Source organism: Taudactylus pleione, unplaced genomic scaffold (assembly GCF_031769625.1).
Source record: "Taudactylus pleione unplaced genomic scaffold, aTauple2 ptg001005l, whole genome shotgun sequence".
NCBI lineage: Eukaryota > Metazoa > Chordata > Amphibia > Anura > Myobatrachidae > Taudactylus > Taudactylus pleione.
Window position 1 is genome coordinate 1165892 of NW_028285406.1, and position 17563 is coordinate 1183454.

Below are 17563 nucleotides of genomic sequence, written 5' to 3' on the forward strand. Positions count from 1 at the left end.
ATAAGGGCACTAATGGAAATGTGGATTATGTCCAAATGCCTATTTGGTTAACTTAGGTACGGGTGTTCCTTGGCACTGTAACCTCTGGTATTCCCTGCCTCTTCATGATTACTAAAAGGTGGAGACTGGCCTTATGGGGATATTCATCTGTCTGCACCAGCTCACTGCTCGTACTCAAGAAAATATAATCCAATCATTCCATTAACGATTACTAGTAAGTATTCAGTAATAGGGATTTATTGAGGGAAGACCTGTAATACAAATGTGATTTTTAGAGTGGGGATCCTATACTGGAGAGGGGTTTATTAGAGAAGGGGGTCCTGTAATGTGAGTTTATTAGAGAGGGGGTGCTGTACTGGTTTATTATATAGGACGTCCCGCAATGGTTTGGGTTTCTTAGAGAGGGGTTGCTGTACTTGGTAAGCATTGATCGGTGATGGGGGTCCAATAATGGAGAGGGGGGATATCAGTGTTGTGTTAAGACTTGTCAGTAATGGGGGGTGTATCAGGGATGGGGAGGAGGAGGTAGTATCAGTAATGAGGAGCTGTATCAGTGATAGGAAGGAGGAGTATTGGTGATGAGGAGGGGCTATCGGTAATGAGAAGGGTATCAGTGATGGGGAGGAGGAGGGGGTAGTATCAGTAATGAGAAGGGTATCAGTGATGGGGAGGAGGAGGGGGTAGTATCAGTAATGAGAAGGGTATCAGTGATGGGGAGGAGGGGTAGTATCAGTAATGAGAAGGGTATCAGTGATGGGGAGGTGTGTTGGTGATGGGGAGGAGGGGGTATTGGTGATGGGGAAGAGGGGTATCAGTGATGGGGAGGAGGGGGTATCGGTGATGGGGAGGAGGGGGGTATCAGTGATGGGGAGGTGTGTTGGTGATGGGGAGGAGGGGGTATCGGTGATGGGGAGGAGGGGTATCGGTGATGGGGAAAGGGGGTATCGGTGATGGGGAGGGGGTATCGGTGATGGGGAGTATCGGTGATGGGGGAGGTGTGTTGGTGATGAGGGGGTATCGGTGATGGGGAGGAGGGGTATCAGTGATGGGGAGGTATCAGTGATGGGGAGGGGGTATCGGTGATGGGGAGGAGGGGTTATCGGTGATGGGGAGGAGGGGTTATCGGTGATGGGGAGGAGGGGGTATCGGTGATGGGGAGGGGGGTATCGGTGATGGGGAGGGGTATCAGTGATGGGGAGGTATCAGTGATGGGGAGGAGGGGGTATCAGTGATGGGGAGGAGGGGTATCAGTGATGGGGAGGAGGGGGTATCAGTGATGGGGAGGTATCACCGTAGCAGAGAGAGCTGCTGTCAGTCACTAGAGCCGGTAGCATGTAAGATAATTGATGTGATGAGCACAGGCACAGTGAGCAGTGCGACAGCATCTCGGACACACTGTAATATAAACTGCCCCCCGGTTTTAAACTCCGCCCAGTGCTGGAAGGCACGTGCTTGTAACACCGCCCCCGGAAGTGCCCCTGCCGTCGCCATGTCTCTGGAGTCCATGCGGTACAGCCGCGGCTCTCTGCAGGTTCTGAACCAGCTGCTGCTGCCGCAGGAGAGCCGCTATGACCCGGTGACCGGGGTGCGGGAGGGGGCCGAGGCCATCCGGACCATGAAGGTGAGAGGAGAAGCGAAGCGGTCGCGCTCTGAGGCATGCGTGTTGTGGGCGGGGACTGGAGTCCGTAACCGGCCAACCAGCAGCAATCAGCAAGGGTTCCTCCCCGCCCACCGGCTGTAACACGTGACCAGCTCTCCCCGCCCACCAGCGATGATGACACGTGATTAGGTGTTCCTGCAACTCTGAATTACAGAGCACAGATAAAGTAACGGGGGGGATGTAACTACAAAACCTCTGAGGAATGGGGAAGTTGCCCATAGCAACCAATCACCTACTAGCTAGCACAGGCCTGGCCAACCTGTGTCTCTCCAGCTGTTGTGAGACTACAAGTCCCAGCATGCCTTGCCAGAGTTTTAGCATTCCCTAATAGCAAAACTGTGGCAAGGCATGCTGGGACTTGTAGTTTCACAACAGCTGGAGAGCCACAGGTTGGCCAGGCCTGAGCTAGCACGTCTCTTGCACAAGCAATGCAAGGTAGCAGCTGGTTGGTTGCTATTGGCAACTTCCCCACTCATAAGCTTTGTTACATCTGACCCCTTAGTAGTAAGAGCTGATTATGGGCACCTGGTGGCCTGGCACATACACCTGGTAATGCCTCTGTGACTGCCTGCTACAGCCAATAGCTGCAGACTCTTCCACACCAGCGACTGCAGTCTGGAGCCCCGAAGGGCAGAGGAGTAAGTCTCCTTCCTGACCAAGACCGATGTGTGTTATGGCAAATTCCAGCATATTGTGTAATGCTGGCCATAGAATCTGCATGTGAAAAGGCTCATACACACTGGACGATATCCACGAATTATATAGTTCAACGCTAAACCGTTCATATCGTCCAGTGATATCACCGATGAATGATGCGTGCTCCCGTGGGTTGATAACTAAATCCCTAGTCAGCTGAACGTGCAGCTCAATCTGGGGATATCGTTAACGATGCCGTGCTGCCGAATGCAGCGTGGTCAAACTACCCCCCCAGCTGTCGTTGGCAAGTGTGGATGCGCTTACCGATGCCGGGCCTGCCGCTGACGACATCGCCCCGTACACAAATCGTCCAGTGTGTGCGGGGCTTAACCCAGTGGCCAGGGGCATAACTAGGTATTTGAAGGCCCCATAGCAAACCTTTGTAAGAGCCCCTACGTAGCACCCAATGGTTAAAAAAGTATATAAGATATGTAACTTTTAACAAGGAAGATGGACCCCCCTAAGTGTTGTGCCCAATAGCAGCTGCACCCCTTGCACCTATGGTAGTTACGCCCATGGAAAACCTTATGTAACCCCTACACTATTATTAATAATATACCCAGACTGTAATTTACAGTCTCCGCTCCTGTACTGGTGTTGTGATGTCATAGAGTGCACAATGTGACCTCAAACTCTATATAGCAAGTTACTCCTTCAGAGTGAGGTCAGGGCAGTGACACCGTGTACGTAGGGGATACGGTTAATATCCTGGCACGTGGGATGCCGGTGCTTAGAATCCCGGCGCCAGCATTCTGAAGGTAAGTAACGGTTAGGGGGGAGTTAGGTTTAGTTACCGGGGTGGGAGGGTTAGAACACCGACCCACAGGTGTCTGTATAGTAACCCTGCTGGGATGCCGGCACCGGGATTCTGAACGTTGGGATCCTGTACTCAACCCGTATGTAGCAGGTAAGTGTGTGATTGGATGATGTCACAGAGCGAGGTCAGGGCAGCCACAGCGTGTTTGTAGCAGGTTAGTGTGTGATTACATGATGATGTCACAGAGGCAGTCGCACCGTGGACAGATGTGTCCTCATACATGTAGCTTCAATACTCCAGGCAGTGCGACCTGCGTAGCGTGAGTGAGCCGCCAGGTCCAGTGCTACTCTGCTGGTGTCTGGTTTCTTTTTGAGCAGAAACTACATCCAGGTTACATGCGATGTGGCTAGGACACACCAGCAGACTGTGCTGATTAATATGCTTTCTATCTGTGTGCACCCGAGTCAGTATATGAAGCACAAATTAACTTGCAATGAAAAAAAGCTGCGTCCCCTACATTGTAGCACTTCCTATACAGATTCAGAGACTCAGGGCCTAAGACCCGCTCGCGAGGGAGCTCCGTCATGCGCATGCGCGAGACCGGCATAGCGACAGCCAAGCTGTCGCTATGGGTCTTGCACCAAAGGGGGCGTGCTGTCGATGGTGATTGACAACACGCCCCCATTGGTGGGCGTGCCGGGGGCGGTGCTGCCCAGACGGAGGCGTTCCCATGGGAACGCCTACCATCTGGGTCTGGCCCCACTGACATCACTAGTGATGTCAGTGGGAGTGATTTTGGCTCTGATAGAGCCAAAAGCACTCCTGGGCTTGCGGCAGCGAGACCCTACCGCAGGGTCTCGTCGCAAGCCCGATGGTCGCGATGGTCTTGACCATCGCGACCATCTGTTTGGCCGCTCGCATAAGCTGTGGGTGGTCACCCTCAGCTATGCGAGCGGCCAGAAGGCCACTCCATTTTTAGGTAGGAGGGCCCTGATTCAGAGCGAGCGCTCTGGTCAGAGCGTCCGGCTCTGAATCAGGCCCTCAGTCGCACGCAGATATGCAAGTGGCACATATCAAATGAATCGGCACAGTCTGCTGGTGCTACTTGCATCACATGCGAGTTAAACAAATTTTCATTGAGAAAAAAAAAAAAAGACACCCTGCGCTTGCAGAGTCTCGCAGGACCTGACGCGCCCAGAGGGCGAGACTGCAGCAAAGATATTTAAGGACACATCTGTATGTAGCAGGTTAGTGTGTGATTGTATGATGATGTCAGAGCGAGAACAGGGCAGTCACACCGTGTATGCAGTGTGTTAGTGTGTGATTGGATGATTATGTCACCGAGTGAGGACAGGGCAGTCAAATGCTTATTTAGCATGCTAGTGTGTGATTGGATGATGTCAGGAGAGGGCAGTCACACCGTGTATGTACCAGGTTAGTGTGTTACTTCCCTGTCCTTGCTCTGTGACATCATCCAAGCAAACGTGTATGTAGCAGGTTAATGTGTGATTGCCCTGTCCTCACTCTGTGACATCATCCAATCACACACTGACCTGGTACATACACCTGTGACTGCCCTGTCTTTGCTCTGTGACATCACCAGGAAGACACCCCTCCGCAGCCAAAAAACCCCGGGCAAGCAAAGCCACCACCGGCAGTGGCTAAACTAGAGAGTGGTGGGCCCAGGTGCAAGAATATGCTTTGGGCACCCGTATGCAGAGGTCCACCTATGCAGTGCCCCATTAAGTGCCCCCAGTAGTAGTCCCACCTATGCAGTGTCCCCAGTAGTAGTCCCCAATATGCATTGCCCCTAGTAGCGGCCACCCCCCCCATACAGTGCCCCAGTAGTGGCCCCCATATACAGTGCCCCCAGTAGTGGTCCCCCTATGTAGTGCCCCTTATATAGTGACCCAAGAAGTGGTCCCTCCTATGCATTGCCCATGGTAGTAGTCCACCCAGTAGTAGTCCACACTATGCATTGCCCTTAGTAGCGCCCCCCCCTGTACAGGGCCCCAGTAGCGACCCCCTCCCCCATGCAGTGCCCCCAGTAGCGGTCACCCCCCCTATGCAGTGCCTCTTACACACACAAAAAGCCCCCAAAACATTCAATTTTCCTTGAATTCCCGCTACTGACGCGACCACTGTCCACTCCGAGTCCCGGCCCGCTCTTCTCCTGCACTATGGGAGAGACGTCATGACGTCTCTCCCATCACCTGCTGCGGGGGGAGACGGAAGGCGGAGCTCATGAGTGAGTTCCAGCCGGCTCCCACCGTGGATGCAGCAGCCACTGAGAGTCTGTCTGACTCTCAGTGGCTGCTATAACAAACACACAGCCGCCGCTGGCAGCTGTGTGTTTGTAAACTGTAGTGTGGACCGCGCTCGTGGTCTGCTCTACACTAGCGGCGGGTTCAGCGGTGGCAGGGGGCTGCTGCAAATCTGGTGGTTATGTGTAATTGGATGATGATGTCACTGCGCGAAGAGAGGGCAGTAACAATGTGTATGTATCAAGTTAGTGAGTGATTGGATGGGCAAGGCCTCCCGTAATGTGCAGCTGCGCATATTGCTGATTATTACAGGTGGTAAATCCATGTTCAGTTTTGCTCACACCTTTCAAGCATCCGCAAACCAGATTGTCTGACCCGGGTAACCTGCCTCGTGGTTCTGACAGAAGCTCATGGCTGATGGAATAACCCAGTGGTTCTCAAACTCTGTCCTCAGGACCCCACACAGGTCATGTTTTCCAGGTCACCCAGCAGGAGCACAGGTGTATTCGTTACTGATACATTTTGAAATCTCCACAGGTGGAGGTAATTATTTCACTTGTGATTCTGTGAGGAGACCTGGAAAACATGCACTGTTTGGGGTCCTGAGGACCGACTTTGAGAACCTGTGGAATAACCCATTTAGATTATGGGCTTTGGGAGGAGCTCAAGATGATTTTCTCCCAGGGCCAATTCAATTACCCACGAGCTGCCTCTGCAACAGCTTCTCTCCTAACTGGTTTCTGCCTGCTGTCTATATGGAAGTGTGAGTAGAAATCGGGCTTCCTCAATTGTCTGCTGCAAGGGCTGCCAGCAGGGGCTTGCGTCTAAGTAACCTGCTCCCAAAGTCTATGTACTGCCCCCTGGTGGAACCAAAGGTCACCTGCTAGGGCCATTAAAAATGTCAAGTTTATTATTGTTGATTAATTTAGGTGTTTATAAGTAAGTATAGTACAGGGGTAACTACAGTAACCAAGATTCTGCTAAAATGAAATTCCCTTGCGCAATTATATTTTATCTTTCCATTCTCTATAAACCACCGTTACTGCCAGAAGTAGGAGTCACTATTAAACAACTGAAGCGAGTAAGCTGCGTTGTCTTACCCAGGTCCGTGGAGCTCCAGCAATCGCTATTTTGGGCTCCCTTAGCTTGGCAGTTGAGCTGGCCTCCAGTCCCCCACAGCAGGTCTCTGACCTTCTCACTTTTGTCCGAGAATCGATGGATCACTTGGTCAGCGCCCGGCCAACCGCAGTCAACATGAAGAGAGCGGCAGACGAGCTGAATACATTCTTGGCACGGATGGCGGAACAGCCAGGAGTCACTGTCCAGGGGCTAACTGAAAGGTAGACATTAGGCCAGCCATACCTGTGCCTTGTTACTCCGTTCCCTCGTGTTTTTCTACCTCCCATCTTAATCCCTGCTATCTCTGTTCTCTTCTCAGTGTGATCCAGTGGGCAGAAAGCCTTCTGAAAAAGGATGTCAAGGACAATCGCAAGATAGGAGACCTAGGAGCACAACACATCCTGCAGACCACAAATGTCACCGGTGGGGTCTGTATAATGACCCACTGTAACACGGGGTCTCTGGCCACCGCTGGCTATGGCACCGCCCTGGGTAAGAGAAGACTAATGCTGTGCTTTTTTCTTTTATGTCACAGATAAGTGTACTCCACCCCACCCCACCCCTGTCACCAATTGACATTTTACGATCTCCCATTAATGATGGCCATCTGTCTTCAAAGGTTTCCTTCCAAAAGGCGATGGTTTTACCATTAGTGGGGGAGGTCCTATGGCAAAATCCCATCACTTTTCAGTACTGTGCATATGTGGCAGCAGTCCACGTTCATATGCGAATGTGCAGATATGAACCATCAATGGCTTAATCCCCAGTGGTTTAAAACAATTGGTGGTTAACCTGTCGATGGACAACCCTAACTCTCATACTCTGGTCCCTGGGGTAAGATCAAATAAGGAGATTGATGGCTTTATGGAAATGAGAGCAGACTAGTTACATTGCCTGCTTCTGTCTGCCCACCTGCAAGAATATCTCACGTTGTAGGCTGGCAGGGAGACAGGAGGGGATCTGCTGCTATGGCCTCCAAGCTTATTTCCAGAACTCTGATCTGTGCAAGGGGCAGAAGAGTGTGCAGGGTGTGGATGGTGAAACGCGTTACTGCAGATCACAAACAAAATACTGTGTTAATAAGTTGGATGTAAGAACTTTCTTTCATATAAATTTATTTGACCCCACAATCTTCTGTGATCATTGTGATCGGATCTTCATTGATGATGATGGTTAGATGCTCCTTCTACTTTGTATTTGCCTACTCGTGGTCATGCAGAAATTGCCTGTTCTGCAATACTGAGGGGTAAATTTACGAAACGTGTGGTTTTACAAAAATGTGGTGTTGCCCGTAGCAACCAATCAGATTATAGCTATTACTAGTATGCCCGTGGCAAACATTTGCCAATTTAAACCCAGAACTTACGTACGGAAAATGCTTTGCTAGATAATGGCTAGATCATATGTTAATACGATGGAATCGGGTAATAAAAGATGTGTGTGAAACATAATCGTCTAAGCCACGTCCTTTTATGGTTTTTGGGGATTTTTTTATTGTAACATTTCGCCATTTTGTAAGTACTATGATATATTTGGCCATGGACTCTGAAGTAAAATGGACCGTATCCAGGGGTTATTGCAAGCTGAGCCCCTATAGGTGCAAATGATAAATGCACTGTTACTCCACCTCACCGTCTCCCAGCCTCCCGCTGCCGGCAGCTCTCGTGCAAAGCAGAGAAAAGAGGCATTGCTTTTGAGGCGCAAACCTGGTGCTGATTGGCTGGGAGTTGCGAGCCTGGAATCGACGTGTTGGAGAAAGTAGGTGAGGGAAGAGGCCCCCTACGGCAGTAGCCTCATCACATGTTGTGCCGCCCACGCGCCCTCCCTCATTATGAAATAGCTACGTCACGCAGCCAGGCGGACAATCAAATTTAATTTAATCAAATTTAAAATCTGTTTGCTTGCTATGGGCAACACTTCTGGTTTTTTTACATCCGCACTTTAGTAAATTTACCCCTAAGTGCTCTTAAAACATTTTGTTGCTCTCATTGGCTGCACATTTTTCTAGTCTCCAACTCCTTTAATGCTGGCCAGCCCATATGCGCCTTTTTTTTTTTGGAAGAATTAATGAGTATAAGGAATAATCAAAAGAGCAGATAGGAAAAAAAAAAAAGACCTGGCATGGGAATGGTTTTCTGCGCTTTATCCATTAATAAAACATAGGGTTCATCTTTTATTCCACCGATCCATGTCGTTTTCAACCATACCAGATTTCTCCCCTCCCTCCCCCTTACAAACTCTCCTCTGTCTCTCGAATACTGGCCCTACACACACTGATATTGTGCAATTGGCCTGAAGTTCATAGTGTAGCAATTGATAAGACCATAATGAATTTGATGGAACATGGCTGTCAGGCTGAGTATGCAGTCATCGGCCACACTAACACGATCAATGTTCGCTTTACCTATCTACATGTCATTGTCCATCTTGACCGTCCAAGTGTCGTTCATCTTGACCATCTACGTGGACATTAATCCTTTTGCTTTGGCCCACACCGAGCTGCTGCTGTAGTATGATTATTATTATCATCATCGTTTATATGGCGCCACAAGTGTTCTGTAGCGCCTTACAAAGTACAAAAACAAATAAGTTGACCAGTGACTTACAATGCATAATATACATTGATACATTAGCGACCATAACACCCAGATAAGCAACAGAGCAAAGCAACCAAGTGTTACGTGCCCTTTTGGGGGGTAAGAAGTAGATGAAAGTAGAGACGGAGAAGCACAAGTGGGTAGTGTGCCCTGCTCGTAACAGCTTACGTTCTACTGAGCAACCTTCTACATTGCATCATTTGATCTTCCCTATTCCCTTCCATTATCTGTGGCAGGTGTGGTGCGCTCCCTTCACGCCCTTGGCCGTCTGTCCCAGGTTTTCTGCACAGAGACCCGACCCTATAACCAGGGCTCCAGGCTCACCGCTTATGAGTTGGTATATGAGAAGATCCCAGGCACTCTGATCACAGACAGCATGGCGGCAGTCACCATGAGAGAGCGTCAGGTCAGCGGTGAGTGCCACATGGGAATGTCAGGTTGTCTTTTTGTCTTTGTTTTGTCATCACTGAGACTTGTTTTTGTCACTCGCTAATTGAACGGCCTTATGCTGCCCATTGCTATCGCTTAAGGTGGCCATTTTGTCAGTCTGTTTGGTTGATTTTAGCCATAGCTGGCCTGAAATTGGCACAGGAGTGGGGCTACACTGAGCACAGTCAAAGCCAGTCTAAATTTAAATAGTTTTTTGTTCTAAAAATAAAACTTGAGCAATCGGTCAGTCACCGCCATCTCTGCATGGTCATTGCCCTAATGCAGTGATTACATGGGTATCGCAGATCTTGATGTTCACCAATAGTGCTGAATTTATGGGCCTTGATGTATTGCTATACTGACAAAGATATACTTATATATTATCTCCAGTCTTTCACTTCACATTCTTGCATTGAAAATATTCAGTACTAGTGGTAAATCCAGGGATTATCAGCCCCAAAAATAATTTCTAACACCCATCTAGGAAAGCAAGAGAAAATGTATTGCCTTTCCCTCATCCGATTCCACTCCTGTCCCCAGCTGTTGTGGTGGGAGCTGACCGCGTGGTTGCTAATGGTGATACTGCTAATAAGGTTGGAACCTACCAGTTGGCCGTCACTGCCAAGTATCATGGAATCCCGTTCTACGTGGCCGCACCTAGCACATCGTGTGACCTTAGCTTGCCTACAGGACGCAGCATTGTGATCGAGGAGAGGCTCAGCCACGAGTTGACCGACATAAATGGCGCCCGTGTGGCGGCTCCAGGTGGGTGACTATGGAACAAGTGTTGGAGAATAATGTATCCCATTACTAAGTATGATGACTCTCTTCTCCTCAGGCATTCAGGTCTGGAACCCCGCTTTTGATGTCACTCCCCATGAACTGATCACTGGAATAATCACAGAGCATGGAGTCTTCAAACCGGAAGATCTGAAAGATGGACTGAGCTGTAATCCCTAACCTCCTGTGCTTTTCAGAGGTGTCTTATGGTGGACCAATGCAGTGGTCGAAGTCTAGGCTGTGACCGATGCAAAATGCGTTGTGCAATTACTGCGATAACCCCCTTCATTCTTCTCCACCCACTGTATTGGGTCGTCCTCACTCCCTAAAATAAATTTCTATACTAAAATTGCATGGATCAATGCCGCTTCCACTCTTAACAGGTCTTCCGGGAGTTTGGTTTGGGTCATTTGTAGAATAGTCACCTGTTGCCTCTGTTAAAATATGCCTTAGGCCACTATCTATCTACTTGGGGGTGGAGGGTTCATTATAAACACATTGGCTTGCGCTGGAGTCCACGATGTGTGACCCTGGTGTTTCAGAGGTTTTTGTCTTTGATCTCCATTTACTTCAGTGCTACTTATACTGTGTTGCTTCAGTGTGGTCCTGCTTTCTCAGAGAAGGGTTGGCGTTACATGCGTCTGGTGTCTGAATTGGCATTTGGCTGATCGCACCTGTCCAAGGACAAAGCAGTGAGAGGGCTCTGTGCCAAGTTCCATTCTGGAGGATGTCAAGAGTCCTAGCTATTCATGCAGGCAGTCCAGCAGTGCTTGTAATGCTTCACCTGAGAACACCTGTGCATTTACCTGCTGTACTCACTACGGGGTATATTTACTAAAGTGCAGGTTTTTAGAAGTGGAGATGTTGCCCATAGCAACCAATCTGATTCTAGCTATTATCTTCTAGGTGCTAGAAAAATGTGTAAATGTTATGTAGAATCTGTTTGGTTGCTATGGGCAACATCTCCACTTCTGAAAACCCTTCACTTTAGTAAATATAGCTGATTGGTTGGTACTTTATCTCTCTCCAAGCTTTGATAAATCTCCCCCCTTGGTCTGCAGATTCTAACGAAGTGTCGACATTCTTCCACGATTCAAGTTGAATCCGCATCTTCTTGTGCAGAAATGTTGTATCAGAATACAGATATGTCCTCTTACATCTCTGCCGCTCGTGTGGCAAGTCACGCACCCGCGACTCCGTAGGATTGCATGGTGTGAAGGCAGTGCATAGCGTGGCGCACAGGGCTGAGTGCATGGTGCGATGCAGGCGACCGTTTGCAGAGCGATTGGCAAAGATGCAAGAGGACACATCTGTAAATATGGAAAAATAGTCTTTTGATTTCAATCCTCAAATTTCTAGCAGTATGTTCATCTTATATTAATTATCTACATCTTGAAATGAATAAAAAAAAAAATGTTTGCCCACCATCAAAGTCTTCAGGCACCACTGGTGAAATGCTCATCTCTTATGTGTCTCTCACTGGAGGGCTTGTGTCCAAGCATCCTAGCTATGATGCATTAGTATGTAAATTATCATACATTTAAAAAAAAAAATGATATACTGCATATTTATATATAGTGTTCTCTGCTGTACATGACAAATAATAATACTTTTTTTAAACAACTTTATTGTATGAGGACCGTTTACGCACCTGCTTCTGTCATTTCTGTTACAGTGTGTGCTCTATGAGCTTCTTCACGGGTGACTGTGTCTGCACTCGTTGGTTCTCATGGATAACTGTGTCTGCACTGTTCTCATGGGTGTTAGTGGCTTCAGAAGAAAAGGGATATTCCCTCCAGCACACTGCAACAATATCAGCAAAAAATACTTGAACCCTACATGATGATAGAAATTCAGAGGTATTAGTTGCATACATTTGCAAATATGTGATTAAGCGCCGGGCCAACGTCAAGGCTCTTCTATACCGGCATCCCTAACATTCAGGTGTTCACGTCTGAGGCGCAGGGCACCCCAAAAGAATCCAGCCAAGGACCATCCCCAGGGCATCACACGAAAAGGGAAAGAAGGTGACGGTGAAGTGTAAAGTATAGATGTGTAAAGATAAATCAATAAGTGTTAATATAATAAGAAATAATTAAAATTTCATAATTTCGTGTGATGCCCTGGGGATGGTCCTTGGCTGGATTCTTGCCCTTTTTCTTCTGTGGCTCAGAGTAAACCCCGCCCCTTTACAAGCACCTGTGCAATATCATTAAGCGATGTGAGTGACCACCATATTTTTTATTTGGTGTTCGTGGCTTCAAAAGAAATACATATTTGTCTACCATGATAATAGCCAATGTCCTTATACGTGGCTAAGGTGATATGCCGAATAAATGTATACAACATTAATACAATATTTCCCACCGTCTATCTGTTGAGGTGTTGCATCTGCTGTGGTGTGGTTGCATCTACTGTGGTGTGGTTTCATCTTCATGCTCTTTTTGTTTTGCAGCTTTGACCAAAAAAAAAGAAAAAAATGTAATCACTGTATCATAAACAAAATTACTTGTGAAAAAAGAACCATATACCGAATACATAAGAATCGTATTGTTTAGTAATTGTACTTTGTGTGTTGGTGCTTGGCATTACTGTGACCAAAACCAGATTGAAGTAGTTTCAAATGTATCCGCTTCCAAACTTTCAGCTTCTTCTGGCCATGCTGTATCTTCTTATTGGTGTTCCTCTTGTAATCAGGGAGCCTCTTCTTGCAGCTGTCGGGATTGCATTCTGCCCTGCCAACCAAGGATACGGCTTGTGCAGTCTGCTCCCAGATGGAATGCTTGGTCTTGTGATGGACATTACGCACGTGTGAACAAAAGAAAGCAGAATCACATCCGCCATCTTCTGCTGGTAGCCACACCGCGGGAGTAGTGTTTTATCAAAGTGGACATCCTTTAAATGAACCTCACTTACAGATACTGCTTCATGTATTCATGTCTGGCCAATTCATGAATTCTGTATCAATGCTGCCCTGCATGCGCAGCGTGTCCTCATTGTGTCTGGAGTGGACCTCTGATGTCCTATCTCGTTAAGGAGGAGATGTATAAAGCCTTGGAGATGGATAAAGTGGAGAAGTGGCCCATAGCAGCCAATCGGCTTCTGACTGTTATTTATCTATCACAGCTTTTGAAATGACAGTTAGAAGCCGATTGGTTGCTTTGTGCAACTACACTTTATCTCTCGACCTAACTCATTACTTGTCTCCAAAATAACCATTTCAACCTTGACTGTTGACCTTATGACTGTCGACGCGACTGTCTACATTGACATCATGGAGGCGACCTAACCACGTAGACATGTTCAATATAGACCTTTCTAATTCCGACAAGTTGCCATGTCGATATTTAATGCGTTTTTGAATACTCGCTGTAGACCTCACTATGTCTACAGTCTGAATTCTACATTTCAGTTGTTGACAATATAAACAAGTCGACTTGATTAATGTCGGCCCAGCATTACTGTGGATAAATTCACTGTCAACATTTTGACCCCTTTGACACATAGGTGGCGACCTAATAACTGAAGGGGTTCCATACAAAAGGTCAACAATGAAAAGGCCGACAATGATTTGGTCAACACTAGAAGGTCGACCTGAGAAAAAGTCAGCAGTACAGAAGGTCAACAGGTACACAATGTTGACAGTTAGCGTTAGGCACTGGGGGGGGGACAGTTAGGGTTAGGCACTTGGAGGGACGGTTAGGGATAGGCACCAAGGAGAGGATTAGGGTGAAGATTAGGGTTAGAAAAACAAACAGACGTGTTTAACATTTACATGTCGACCTTCTGTACTGTCTGGCTTTTATCATGTAGACCTTTTTCCATGTCGACCAAATAAGTATCTACCTTTTTTATTTTCGACATTTTGTATCACACCCAACTGAAGACATTCTGAGCGGAGACTAATCGTACCACACCTGCACCATGCATAGCTAACTACAACGCGCCATTCACATAGTTTTGCCATGAATGTATGGGGTTGTCAGAAGTTGTTCACACACAGTAACCTATTACTGCTATAGAGTACAAGGGCAGAAGTGAACTTTAGAACGAATTAAACGGAAGTCTCCCAAGCACCTCTGATTCATCTGTACAGAAGGCATCATATTAAAACCTACATCATGCTTAAAAAGCTGAGCGGATTTAGAATGGCATTATAATTAAACTATTTTAGCTTTGTATTGATATCATTCTTTATGTTCATTTAAAGAAATTTAAAAATGTTTAGCGTTAGGTCGGTTTTCACAAAAAAAGCAGAAGAAATCTGAAAGCATTGACCAAGATAACGGCTAATACTTAAGACAATGCAACACAGCGCATCTGATAACACGAGTAACGTTAAACAATTTCGGCACAGTTTTTTGTTTTTTTTCATTTTTATTCATAGTTTTTAGATGTGACCGCACCGTCATAGATGGGGGAGCTGGACACAGAAATAGATCAGGAATTGAAACCTGCAACCGTTAAAAGGGGCGAGTTGTTCCCGAGTGTTCAGGCTAAGCAAATGTAATGCGATTCGGTACGAAGATCTACTTGGTGGAGTGTGGACAAATAGTAGCACCGGTACAGAGAAGAAGGGAATGTGAATAGAGGAGGACAAGGGGTAAAGGAGAAGCTGTCATGGGTAAAGTCACTTGGAGAAATCTCAGGGTGAAGAGAAGGAACGTGGAATACAGGTAAGTGGATAACCACCCAGTCACATCCTCCTCCCTGCATGAGATTTAAGGAATTTGAGTGAGCCATGATGTATCCCCATCAAGCCAACCGGTGTAGACTGGTAAGTGTAATCTGTGTTATGTACGTAACCCCATTCCTCCTTCCCTTTGGGCATTTTCAGGTTTCACCCGGTGCTATACAGTAGGGTGTTACCAAGCTGAGGCCAGAAGTGCCAATAATGACCATCCACTGATCCCAGAGGAGTCATCCTGGTTTAACTCGTTCCTTTCTCTGCAAGAGCCAGGAGAGGGGGGTCTATAGCCTCGTCATCTGACCTGCGATCCAGGACCGTCCCGCCTGGTGGTGGCCTGAAGGTTAGAAACGAGTGGTGTGAGGGAAGCGCACGACTACACCTGCACTGTGGCAGGACGCCATAGCCGCCCCTCACACACTGCAGAGAGAGTAACAGGCCGTGTAGATTAGGAAGATGCATTTGTTATAAAAAGAGGAATTGGGTTTTTAGCCGGGCGTCTCGCACCGTACGGTGTATATACACTAGGTGTATGAGGACACATCTGTATGTTAATGAAACATTAGGCTAATGAGCAAACTTGTCGCCATGCTCTGCTAATGATTGCAGCGTCGGGCTGCCTGACTCAGATGAGTAAGATTACATGTGAATATGATTAAGCAGCAATATTGCTAACTGTACAATTGTGTAGAATGGAGAGATCATACTTATTTACTTCACCTCTGCTAGATAAGCACACCATTGTTTAAGCAGTAATATCCCTGGCTATACTGTATAATGGTATGGGGAAAGCATACTCGCTGGAGACATCTGGTGGATGAGCGCAGTAATGGTTTAAGAAGTAATATTTGTATTTGTGTAAGCTGCTCACTAGGGACATCTGCTGGATGAGAGCAGTAATACAGTGTGTAACTGTTCAGCACAAGGCTTGCCATCTAGCAACACCTGGTGGGCACAGGCAGCAAGCCAATAGAATCTCCACTGAAGGCAGGAAAAGTGATTTTGTTTTTTACTTCCTTGCTGACACTAGGCATGAAGCAGCTCGTGTGATCTGATGGACACCAGAGATCCTAATTAAGGGCTTGTATCTGTCTCTTCCACATCTTCTTTCTCAGAAGAATTAGTTATAAAGAGAAGAAAGATTGCAAAGTTATTCAGGAAAACTGAAGGCTGCACACCTCAGAATTCGATATAGACCAGGGGGTAAAATTACTAAGCCGTGTGGTTGAAGTCATTTCAAACCCACCTGGACCCCTCGCCACAAAAGGCAGTATTTAATAAAAGGTAATTATAACCTTCCATATCAGTGGTTCTCAAACTCGGCCCTACACAGGTCACGTTTTCCAGGTCATCCAGCAGGTGCACAGGTGTACTCATTACTTAAAAGATTCGCAAGTGGAACTAATTATTTCAATTGCGATTCTATGAAGAGACCTGGAAAACATGCCCTGTTTGGGGTCCTGAGGACCGAGTTTGAGAACCTGTGTTCTAAATAGAACCCACTGTCGATCCATAACGGTTTCTAAAGCCCTATCCTGCTTCAAAACTCTCGCTGTCCTGCTGTGGTCTACAAGCCTGGGGCTCTCCTGCAGCTTCATAACTAGCACTGGATTATTCAGCCTAGGCTGATAGTGAAAAATAGGAAGGGAGGAGGGACAGCATGGGGTCCCTTATTTTACACCAACCAGCACTAGGCTAAAATAGCCAGGTCTGGTGACATAATAGCAGGAAGACATGCAGTATGGGGTCCTCCTGCCATAATGTCAACCTGCACTAGACTGCTTAACCCATGGTTGGAATCCCTCAGGAACTGGGGACCCCTCCAAAAATTGAGTCCCCTCTTCCTAAGTACAACCTGCCCTGGGCTCTTCATACCCTTGGTGCCAGTCGATGTTAATTATAATAATTGGAATTAATATTATTCTTTACTGGTGGACTACAAGTCTCAGCAAGGGTGCCAGGGCATTTTTTTACACTTACAAAATCTCGCTTGCCTCATGCAAATGTTTCTTTCCGTGAATTGGCTTCTATGTTCCTGCAGGCCGGCTTTATTCTTTTCAAAGCATTATTGGAATTCCAGCTCTTTCTCACAGGCTTCCATAGTCCTGTTCAGTGCTTCAATCTCCTTGCCACGCTCCTCAAGAATCAATAGATTGTGGTAACCAGCACAACCTTTTATTCCTGGGAGCACCCGAGCAGACAAGATCATTTTAAAGGTTTTTGGTTGCTAACTGAAAACTGGGAAAGAGCTTTGGTCAAACCCAGAGTCTGATCAATAACAGGGCGGCTACAGTATCAGACATAGGGGTTTATGTATCAAGCAGTGAAAAGCGTGGATAAGTGGACCAGTGAAGTTGCCCATAACAACCAATGAGCTTTGAAGTAGCATTTAAAAAACCTGTGAGACTGTCAAACCGCTTTAACTGAGACTGATTTTTCTCGATTATTAGGAATAATCACCTCTATAACTGAGACGATTGCTGTTAGAACCTCTTTAAGTGAGATTAGTGCAGTTTATTTATCATCTCTATAAGTGAAACAAGTACAGTTTGAACCTGCATAAGTGAGAACCTC

The 17563-nt window shown here is 47.0% G+C and overlaps 1 protein-coding gene across 1 annotated transcript; it reads left to right on the forward strand.

Annotated features, from left to right (window-relative positions):
• Nucleotides 1-1447: 1447 nt before the first annotated feature.
• MRI1 (methylthioribose-1-phosphate isomerase 1) lies at nt 1448-12659 on the forward strand. The gene is made up of 6 exons (XM_088461032.1): nt 1448-1621; nt 6482-6717; nt 6816-6988; nt 9330-9506; nt 10063-10287; nt 10361-12659. Exons 1-6 carry the CDS (start codon nt 1490-1492, stop codon nt 10480-10482), a joined length of 1065 nt encoding a protein of 354 aa, XP_088317158.1. The 5' UTR covers nt 1448-1489; the 3' UTR covers nt 10483-12659.
• The last annotated feature ends 4904 nt before the right edge of the window (nt 12660-17563 follow it).